The sequence below is a fragment of the Carex rostrata genome, chromosome 12 (genome assembly GCF_964058835.1).
Source record: "Carex rostrata chromosome 12, lpCarRost1.2, whole genome shotgun sequence".
NCBI classification, from domain to species: Eukaryota; Viridiplantae; Streptophyta; class Magnoliopsida; order Poales; family Cyperaceae; genus Carex; species Carex rostrata.
Genome location: NC_135929.1, coordinates 10,501,523 through 10,513,163, shown reverse-complemented (window position 1 = coordinate 10,513,163; position 11,641 = coordinate 10,501,523). Strand labels below are relative to the sequence as shown.

The 11,641-nt window shown below is 33.5% G+C and overlaps 2 protein-coding genes across 2 annotated transcripts; both read right to left on the bottom strand.

Moving 5' to 3' along the window:
- Positions 1-1,258: 1,258 nt before the first annotated feature.
- Positions 1,259-2,845, bottom strand: LOC144562617 (large ribosomal subunit protein eL20). Its single transcript, XM_078311820.1, has 4 exons — positions 2,688-2,845; positions 2,464-2,579; positions 2,301-2,364; positions 1,259-1,826 (listed from the first exon to the last, which is right to left on the bottom strand). Exons 1-4 carry the CDS (start codon positions 2,700-2,702, stop codon positions 1,485-1,487), a joined length of 537 nt encoding a protein of 178 aa, XP_078167946.1. The 5' UTR covers positions 2,703-2,845; the 3' UTR covers positions 1,259-1,484.
- A 5,778-nt stretch (positions 2,846-8,623) lies between these two features.
- On the bottom strand, positions 8,624-10,328 carry LOC144562616 (large ribosomal subunit protein eL20y). Its single transcript, XM_078311819.1, has 4 exons — positions 10,088-10,328; positions 9,864-9,979; positions 9,701-9,764; positions 8,624-9,191 (listed from the first exon to the last, which is right to left on the bottom strand). The coding sequence occupies exons 1-4, from the start codon at positions 10,100-10,102 to the stop codon at positions 8,850-8,852; spliced, it is 537 nt and encodes a 178-aa protein (XP_078167945.1). The 5' UTR covers positions 10,103-10,328; the 3' UTR covers positions 8,624-8,849.
- Between the last annotated feature and the right edge of the window lie 1,313 nt (positions 10,329-11,641).

Below are 11,641 nucleotides of genomic sequence, written 5' to 3'. Positions count from 1 at the left end.
AATTAACCATGAGGTAACGAAAATGGAACTTTTACCTATCATAAGATGAATACAATTTTCATCTGCTTTAGATCAAAAGAACATCTTTTGAGTTAATACATATCAGCCGTCGTAAACGAAACTCATCCGGCCCGGACTAAAACAGTCTTTAATATTAGTGCGGATTTAATTCACACAAATATATGTAATGATCAGAACCACAGCTAATTTATTGCAAGTCTCGTGGGTTCGTGTTATTCTACTATCGAAAAATATTATTAACAAAAAAATAAACCAAATCCACAGTAATTGAACAAATCAAAACATCAATCATGCTTTATGCTATATAACCAGGAACTATCAAAACATCAATCATGCATATCATACAAAACACTAGAATCAATACAAAATGACTATATTACCAACAACATTAGTTTCAAATACAATTTCCTATTCTGGAAGTTTCTACCATGCTTTTCAAATACAAATTGGTTGAATAATTGCTTTCTTGCAAAATAACCTACTCAAATTACTTTTAATCATTGAAATTAATAACAAACATTATAGACACCAGAAAATAGTTCAAGTTCCACAAGGACTCAAAAGAAACATTCCAGGTCTATTTTAAAGAAAAACAATTTTAAAAAATGATTACTTCTATTTTAAACAACACTAATATGTCCAAGATGAAAGCAAAAGAGCTTTTGTGAAACAGATAACAAAATTCCCCCATGCTGAATCAGTAAACTAGGGAAAAAAAGGGACAGTTAACCTCAGAAAAAAAAAATATTATTTAGAATATAAATGTGAGGATTCAAAATGGATGTCAACTTCACGAGAAGTCAACATTTTTATCCACAGAAAACCTAGAGCATTATAGGCAACAGGGAAAAAGAGGAAACCAAATAATGAAATCGGAAACCTCGGCAAAGTTGCCTTTCAGAAATGCAAAAAACCAGTAAAATAACTACATGATTCTTACAGAATATAATTTCATGCTTAACTAATATGCAAAGCATAGTGCAAAAATATATTATTTAGAATGTTGGGCTTGAAATGGATGTCAACTTGATGAGAAATTAACATTTTTATCCACAGCAAACCCCAGGCATTATAGGCAACAGGGAAAAAGAGGAAACCAAATAATGAAATTGGAAACCCCGGCAAAGTTGCCTTGCAGGAATGCAAAAAACCAGTAATATAACTACACAATTCTTACAGAACATAATTTCATGCCTAACTAATATGCAAAACATCATGCAATGCAGACAAACATAACTAAGCAGCAATAATTAAATATCCACTATTTAATTGAACTATTCTCATAGCAAAGCACCACTAAAGGTTTACCAACAGAACAGCCAATACTACACCTTCTCAGAAAATCATACATTTCAAAATTAACAAAACATAACATCCAAACAATGTCTTTTCAATAAAAACAACCTCAAGTCTCAACAAAACTGGCTTAACTAAATTTGTAAAAAAACAAACCCTACCTCTCCTCACATGAAAAGGTTTGGGCGGGAGGCCTTGAAGGTGGTCTTGAGAACCCTAGATGGGGGTCGAACCTTCTTGAAGATCAAAGGGAACCTGATCTTCTCATCGTGGAATTGCTTGGTATTCTCACGCTTGCACATGTCATTTGGTACAGTTGCTGTCTTGATAATCTGGATGCACGGGGACCTCACGCGGTGACGAGATGCCATCTCATCATACATCTGCTCCACAGCGCCATTCAGGGTGGTATCACGGAACTCCTTGTACATGTTGTGATAACCTGTACGACTCTGGTACCTCAGCCAGATACCGTAGTTCTTTACCACAGTGGGGTACCTCTCGAAAATCTGCAAAGTTCATTTACTTGATAATTAGCAATGTACATTAGTTGAGAGAAACAGAAGTCCATCAATTATATTGCATTATTGCAATATACAATAGTTGAATGGGACACTACTGTAATTTACTGAAAAATGTGCAAACAAAATTACTCTTTCACAGTATAATGTTATATACGAAAATATGAGCAAGCAAAACATCCCTTTCACAGAATAATGTAACATGTCATATGGACATTACACTAATTAGGTTCAAATTTCATAGAACCTAAATAGATTCCATGAACAGTTATAAGAACAAATAAAAAACATTAGCTGTGACTCAGCTTGATTATTAAACAAAACAGTATACAAGTACTTTGGTTTCTTAATAGTTCTGTCAGAAATCAAATCATTCTACAAACTCATCAGGTCTACCACACCTGATCATCTAACAAATTCAGGAAATGACAGTTTAGAAATATCAACATAAATACTACTAACCTCGTTCAGGGCCAGGATTTGACCGTTACTCTTCTTCACCTTCTTCAGCTTCCTCAGGAAGTACCTATCGAACAAATTTAGCACCAAATAATTACAATTCAAAACTCAAAGCAAACCTGAAACAAAATCAAACAACGACAGATCTCCAGATCTAAAATCTTACCAAAACTTGCTCTTGGCGCGAACCTCGTTCGTCGCCCAGAGCTTCATCCTGTAGATTTTAGGCTGCTCATCGCCGGGAGTAGGGAGAGCTCTACCGACCACCTGGTATTGATGAAACTGCGCAAAAATCAAGCGAAAACATCAGTAATCTCATTCATACAAACCGATCGAAAGCAAATCAAGCATAGCTGAGAGATCTAAAGATGTTGTTGAAGTTTCTCTTACCCTGAAAGACACCATTTTCGAAACCGCGGAGTGAAGAGAGGTCGAGCGGCGGCGGCGGCGATGGAGAGAGATCAGAGCGTGGGGAAAATGTCGCTCTCCTTTATATATAATTCGTGGGGGCAGGGTTTGTAGCAAAACCCTATTGGGCTTTTTCAAAATGAAGGGTTTTTAATGATTCACTTCTGCAAAAGTCTTAGCATAGTGATTTTTCTCCCTCACAATCTCACTCAACATGGAACCAAATGCCATCCAATCCTCACCTTGTGCTTGACTTAGAGGCAACTCTGGAAATAAAGAAGTAACGAGCAATAAATATGCATGCACAAGCGCAACATATATAGGGGGATACATATATATTATGTAAAAAATCTAATGTGTAGTACAGCTCAAACATTAGAAAATACTCATACCGTTCCTCTCGAGAAAATTTCACCATCTTCATCGAATATATATACTAACGCCTTCCATGACAGTGCACCATGATAGAATCCTTTCTTGTGGAGAAAAATAAGAACTGTCATGGTGCACTGTCTTGGGAGGCGTTAGTCCATGGCCGGAGGGTCACGGGTCCATGGCCGGAGGATCACGGGTCCAACTCCGGGTCGTCGTCATTATACTCTCCTACTAGTCCCGAGCCCAAGAACCTCTCTCTCTATGTCCCTCTCTCCCCCGATCTCTCTTTCCTCCGTTCTTTGCCAAACCTAGAAGCTGGAGCCTGGAGGCAGCAGGAATGATTTTACGGCGCGATTGCTATTCATATCGCGAGACGCGAGGCATTAGATTTAGGGTTACGTTCGCATTTAATCAAGGCCGTCGGATTCATTAAGCATCACACGGCATCTATGGATTCTTAATGGGCTTTCTGTAATCTGTATGGAAAAATTTATATGGGCCCTATTTAAGCCCGAAAAGTAACTTTCAAATGGGTTTATGTAGACAGATCCATGGACCTTCCTTCGGTAAAACAAACATCAGAGTTCATATGTATTATTTCGTTCCTGCAGATCTCGGCCGTTTATTTCAGATGGAGCGGTCGAAACTAATCCTGACTGTATATTATTTGTCCATAGTCCATACCTACCGACTCTTAATCGGAATGAGTTACTTCAAACTAATATCTATATCTATCAGGTATGTTTACAAATCCCCGGGGTTCTTTTTTTTTTTCTATTTCTTTTATTATTATTATTTTTATCTGAGTTTTTTTTATTTATGCAAATTGAATTGTTTAAATTCGCGTAACTGTTTTATCGACACTATTAGCTCATTAGCTCAGTCTTTTCAATCCATACATGTCATACAGAGCTACTGACACTGATTAGTTGAAAGGAACTAAACAAGAGTGCCATATTAATCAAATGTAAATATTAAATAAATTTTCCTAAAATAAATAAAGCCGGACCAATTAATCTTCTTAGAATATTATCATACGAAATAATATCTCAATCCAACTATTTAAATTTTCTTATATAATGCAATATTCATTTTAATCTTCTTAGAATATTATCATATGTTGGCGTCCATCTCAGTTTGTTGGATAAATCCCACAAATTGATTGATGATAGAAGATCCTTCACTTCTTCAAAAATCTTCAATCTTCTTAATGACCAATGGCATGACTCCTTGGTGATTCTAATCACAGTGACAAACGAATAGTTCGGGTTCAGTTAGGTAGGGTCAAAAGTCCGTAATACGAGTATATAATTCGGGACTGATTCGGTACAATGAAGAAGCACAAAAAAAAAACAAAAAAAAAATGCCAAACAGACACTATAATTCTCTGAGGTGCTGTATCATCCTAAAGCAAACATCAACCGGAACTCCCCTCCAAATTAGAACTGAGTAATGAACAAAAATACTAAAAATTCATAGCGAAAATAGATAGATAACCTTTCTAGTTGTTGTATTAGTTCTCAATGTCAACATCATGCTCTTCAGGTTCTTTGTCTGAGCACTCAAATCCATCATCCTCCATATCCGGATCTTCAATCAAAAGATAAAACACGAAATTAACATCAGCGATGCCAAAAGTTTAAGAAAACATCAACGAAATTAAAAAAAAAAATGAATTCGCAGAGAAAACATGCTTATACATGCAACAAGTACGAAATATAATTTAAAGTGACTAAGGATGTTAAAAGTGTCAAACTTACAACTGGATAAACCCAAATCCTCGGGGAGATGGAGGAAGGGAAGGTGTCATTGGTCGCGTCACCATTTTCATTTATCTTTTTTTTCCCATATGAGAGTCAGGGAGAGGGATGAAGGGAAGGTGTGTTTTAGTGTAGGGTTTAACAGGTGGAATTGAGGAGCGAGGAGAAACGGGAGATGAGTGCTAGGGTTAACACTTCGGGCGACAAAGAGGAGAGAGAAAATCTGACTTGGGGCGGCACAGAGGCAGGAAGGTGGCAGAGAGGCAAAGAGGTAGCCAAGGTGGGGAAGGAAATAGAAAAGAAAAAATGTGTTTGAATGCATTGGGAAGAAGCGAGGAGCATGTTTGAACTTGCAATGGCGGGGACATTTACTGGAGGCAATGTGTGGAGAAAAACAGTGGGAACGCACAGAAAGAGGGAAAAAGGAGAAAAGGCTGGAGAAAAACACGCAACGCATCTTCTCGTTGTTATAGATGAAATAATTTCTATATAACTTGTAATGTGGCGAGTGCGTTTCAAACTAAAATTGGACTTTTATATGTTTGGAAACATGAAACAAATGCATAATATCAAAATTAATATTAATAGATGAGATTAAGATTTTTTTTTTTTTTTTTTTGATGAATGGTTCGCATCTTTTACTCAGATTCTCTCTGGACAGATAGATGCTTGGATCTCCAAAAATCCAAAACACTCTGGTGAGCTTAAGAACACCCTAGTTCTACTCCTATTATATAGACAATAGATAACATTATATATTTTGTCATTTTTTTTAAAGAATAATTTTTAAGGCAAACTCATAAATTGACAACGGATTAGTCTAATTGTAAATCCCTAACAATTCCTACCGCATCACAATCTAATAAAAAGTTGATTTAGAGGAGGCAAAATTAATTTGTTCCGGCTTTTTTAAAAATAAAAATTGATTCGAATTTGACTTCAGTTGATTCCAATTTAAGGTTCGATGACTCAACTCCCAACCCGACACGAGCTAATCAAACCTGTGATTGATAAGTTTCCAAAGTCAATCTAACATGATTCGAACCCGATCCGTTTAATGTCACTTCTAAAAGTTACAAATCTAGGACGGTAGGACCCATTCGTTCGACTCGACTTGAGCTTGAACACGAATCCAAACCTAATCAAACCTGAATTGGGGAAGAAACAAGAATTTTAGTATCAGTCATTGTCCATAGAATTGAAACCTAAAAAAAATAGTACATTTCAAAGTCGTTCAACAAGACTGGGCTCGTTGGAAAATTAACGCGTCGGCGTTGAATTTGCCCAGATATTTTAAGATAATTCAACTTTTATGTTTGGATTCGAAATGAATCAATTAAAAATTAATGGGTTTTCTTTAATATTCTTTGTCAAAACAAAACATTCAGATTAAAATTAAAATTTTGAATTACTTTGTGAATATTAACATCGAATTAAAATAGTTACCAAGTCCAATAACTAGTTTAGTTGAACCGGAAATCAAACATTTGTTTTTGCATTAATATCGAAAATCAACCTTTAATTTAGTAACAAAGATAATATTATGTGTACAAAATTTTTGTAACAAAGAATCTTTTATAGATCCATAAACAAGATTTATATAAATTCCACCTCAACACTCCGCCTCAAAGACCAATTGATTAATCCATTAACTTTTTTTGTAGGATCTGACTTATTCCAAAATAGATCTCCATTATAATTTTTTTAGATAAAGACGAAGGTTTTAATTTTTTCTCAAATTTCAATATATAAACAGAAAATTATCTGAATTTCAAATCCACAACCTCTTATACAAAAGATATTATTATTCTTTTCTACTAGATTAAAGACTAAATTTTTGACATATATTTGTTGAATTTTAAAAATAATATTTGTTTGCGGTGTGAATTATTTCCAAGAAATACTTATAGAGCATCGAGACTGTTTAGACAAAGCAACCTCATCTATTCGCTTCGTCATGGCACATGCTATTTTAACTTAAAAGACAATAAAATTATAAATTTGTAATTTTTTGAAACTTAGAGAAGTAAATATGATATTAAGAAATTTAGAAGGCAAAATACATAAAAAAATTTCCTCTTTCTAGTATATAGACTAGCCATTTTTTTTATGAAAACTGATATGAGTACCCACACCTAAACTGCCATAACTTTAATTGAAGAATTAATAACTATAAAGAGTAATACTGTTTCTAAATAAGGTAAGTATTTTTATATCTATAAAATGAACCATTTTTTTTTAAATCCTGGCATCGTACCCACACTTGGGACCACTCAAAATCAACATGTGAGACCACTTAAAATCTTAATATAATATTGACTAAAGCTTATATACTCATAATATTTAAACATCAAGTATTTATATCTATATATTGATATATTTACATATCCTTAATAGACGAGTCATATACTTGTGAAAATATTTCAATATCCAATTAATTCATTTTGCAACTAATATAAGCTTATAAAATGAAATATTTATGAAGAAAAATAAGTTGATTGTACAGATATACAATAACCTTAAAATAAAAATATAAGACCATTTGAAGTACTGTTGCTGAATACTTATCATATAAATGCTGTTGCTTTAATTCTACTACTGACAAATATAAACAAAAAATTAACCAATCCACAGTAATTGAACAATCAAAGCATCAATCATGCTTGATGCTATATAACCAGGAACTTTTCTTCAAATCATACACAAAACACTAGAATCTAAATTCACTATCAGCATCTCCAAAACAAAATACACTAGTTCCTGTACAAACATAATCACAAGAAACTTCTGTTTAAATAACAGTTTGACATCCAAAAAACTTTTACAGAAAAATGAAATTACGTAATTAAATAACAATCAAGAGAACTAGTGTAATACCAACAACATTACTTTCAAATACAATTTCCTATATGCTGGAAGTTTCTAACATACTTTTCAAATAAAAACTTTCAAATACAAATTGGTAGAATAATTGCTTTATTGCAAAATAACCTACTTACTTTTAATCATTGAAATTAATAACCATCATTATAAATACCAGAAAATAGTTCCAAGTTCCACAAGGACTCAAAAGAAACATTCCAGGTCTATTTTAAAGAAAAACAATTGTAAAAACATGATTATTACTTGTATTTTAAAACAACACTAACATGACCAAGATGAAAGCAAAAGAGCTTTTGTAAAAAATATAAAAAAGCTCCCCCATACTGAATCAGCCTACTAAGTTACTCTCAGAAAAAAATAATTATTTAGAATATAAATGTTGGGCTTCAAATGGATGTCAACTTCACAAGAAGTCCACATTTTTATCTACAGCAAACCCCAAGCATTATAGGCAACAGGGAAAAAGAGGAAACCAAATAATGAAATTGGAAACCCCGGCAAAGTTGCCTTGCAGGAATGCAAAAAAACAGTAATATTACTAACAATTGTAAAAACATGATTACTTCTATTTTAAAACAACACTATTATGACCAATTGAAAGGAAAAGAGCTTTTGTGAAAAAGATAAAAAAAATGACAGTCCCCCCTCAGAAAAAAAAAATTATTTAGAATATAAATGTTGGGGTTGAAATGGATGTCAACTTCACTAGAAGTCAACATTTTTATCTATAGCAAACCCAAAGCATTCTAGGCAACAGGGAAAAAGAGGAAACCAAATAATGAAATTGGAAACCCCGGCAAAGTTGCCTTGCGGGAATGCAAAAATACAGTAATATAACTACATGATTATTACAGAAAATAATTTCATACTTAACTAATATGCAATGCAGACAAACATAACTAAGCAGCAATAATTAAATATCCACTATTTAATTGTACTATTCTCATAGCAAAGCACTACTAAAGGTTTACCAACATAACAGCCAATACTACACTTTCTCAGAAAATCATACATTTCAAAATTAACAAAACATAACATCCAAACAATGTCTTTTCAATAAAAACAACCTCAAGTCTCAACAAAACTGGCTGGACTAAATTTGTAAAAAAACAAACCCTACCTCTCCTCACATGAAGAGGTTTGGGCGGGAGGCCTTGAAGGTGGTCTTGAGAACCCTAGATGGGGGGCGAACCTTCTTGAAGATCAAAGGGAACCTGATCTTCTCATCGTGGAATTGCTTGGTATTCTCACGCTTGCACATGTCATTTGGTACTGTTGCTGTCTTGATAATCTGGATGCACGGGGACCGCACGCGGTGACGAGATGCCATCTCATCATACATCTGCTCCACAGCACCATTCAGGGTGGTATCACGGAACTCCTTGTACATATTGTGGTACCCGGTACGACTCTGGTACCTCAGCCAGATACCAAAGTTCTTTACCACTGTCGGGTACTTCTCAAAAATCTGAAAAGTTCATTTACTTCATAGTTAGTAATGTACATCAGTTGAGAGAAACAGAAGTCTGTCAATTATATTGCATTATTGCTATATACAATAGTTGAAAGGGACACCACCACTGTAATTTACTGAAAAATGTGTTACCCTTTCACAGTATAATGTAACTGGTCATATGTTATATACGAAGACATGAGCAAACAAAACATCCCTTTCACATAATAATGTAACATGTCATGTGGACATTACAATAATTAGGATCAAATTTCATAGAACCAAAATAGATGCCGTGAACAGTTATAAGAACAAATAAAAAAACATTAGCTGCGACTCAGCTTGATTATTAACTAAAATAGTATACAACTACTAGATGCAAAATTTCAATACCGGTACCTTGGTTTCTTAATAATTCTGTCAGAAATCAAATCATTCTACAAACTCATCAGGTCTACCACACCTGGTCATCTAACATATTCAGGAAATGACAGTTTAGAAATATCAACATAAATACTACTAACCTCGTTCAGGGCCAGTATTTGACCGTTGCTCTTCTTCACCTTCTTCAGCTTCCTCAGGAAGTACCTATCGAACAAATTTAACACCAAATAATTACAATTCAAAACTCAAACCAAACCTTAAAACAAATCAAGCAACGGCAGATCTCCTGATCTAAAACCTTACCAAAATTTACTTTTGGCTCTCACTTCGTTGGTTGCCCAAAGCTTCATCCTGTAGATTTTAGGCTGCTCATCGCCGGGAGTAGGGAGGGCTCTACCGACCACCTGGTATTGATGAAACTGCGCAAAAATCAAGTGAAAACATCAGTAATCTCATTCATACAAACCGATCGAGAGTAAATCAAGCATAGCTGTGAGATCTAAAGATATTATTGAAGTTTCACTTACCCTGAAAAACACCATTTTCGCAACCACGGAGAGAAGAGAAGTCGAGCGGCGGCGGCGGCGATGGAGAGAGATCAGAGCGTGGGGAAGCTGTCGCTCTCCTTTATATATAATTCGTGGGGCAGGGTTTGTAGCAAAACCCTATTGGGCTTTTTCAAAATGAATGGTTTATTGGGCCTTTTGTGAAATAAATTTACTGGGCCCGTTTAAGAAACTCTTGTGTGTATCATCTCGGCCCAAATTTGGAAGAACTTGAGGAGGAATAGTCTGCAATTTTTATTTTTGGAGCACTGTGACATCAGGGATTCAGGGGTGTTTATTGGATCCGGTTTGTTTGGTTCTCAACTGAACCGAAAAAAGTTTGGATTAAATGGTTTGGATTTTCGGTTTAAATGGATCATTCCGGACTCCGGTTAATTGTTTGAATTACTTTAGTTTTTTATATTTGAATTGGTTTAGGGTTTTTTTCAAATCGAACCGACCAATTTGTAATGTCAGCAGCTTGTATATATTTGGTTCGGCTTATATTTGTTCGGTTTTTTAAATAATTTTGGTTCGGGTTTTTATATATGATTTGGTTTTTTATATGAAATTGAATAATGTGTAGAATGTCAACTACTAATATAATTCATATTTATTTTTATGATTAGTAAATGTATTAGTCTATGTATTGAGTTTTGGCATTTTAAAATTTAATCTATTTTATGTATTGAAATTGTGTATGTAATATTTAATCAAACAAATTGAAATTTACTTTGTTTACTTTTAGTTCAGTTGATAGATATAATTTGGTTGGTTTCAGTTATATTTTTTAAAATAAAAAAAATAATTTAACTATTTTAATTCGTTTTTAATGAAACCAATCCAGTAACCACACCAATGTGAAGAGCAGGAATATATAACCTATACCATTATTTATAATGGCCACATAACTTGCCTTTTGTGTTTTTTTGTTTTGGTTTAGTTGTGTATTTCTGTTGTATTTATGGATTCTTAGTGTTTTTCAGCTTTTTATTTAGCACGAATTTTTATTTATAATTTTTTAAAATCTGTATTTCTCCTTCTAAAATTCGTATATCATATTTATTTTTTTAATTAAAAAACTCTCACATTTATTAAAATCTTTATATCAAACTTACATTTATAATGTTCTCATTTTATTTTCTATTGTAAAAGTTAAAAATATATGGCATGGGTAAGAAAAATAGTCAATCTTCTAATCAACATATAAAATATTTCATAATAATTAAAAACAAAAATTGAAAATCCATAATTTTTTTTGAAGAAATATCTTTTGAAATGCTAAATTATACACCTATTCAAACGTATTTTTACACCTATTCAAATATATTTTATAAAATAAACTTAAATTTTGGGATAAATTTCGCTGGAGGTTACTAAACGTTGTCATTTGTCATCAACTGATCACTCAAGTTCAAATTGTCAATTCGTACTTGAGTGACAAATTCGTGACAAACTCCAGCGAAATTTACCCTAAATTTTGTAACAAAGATTTTCCATTTCATTATATAAATTTAATATTTTTAATTGAGAACA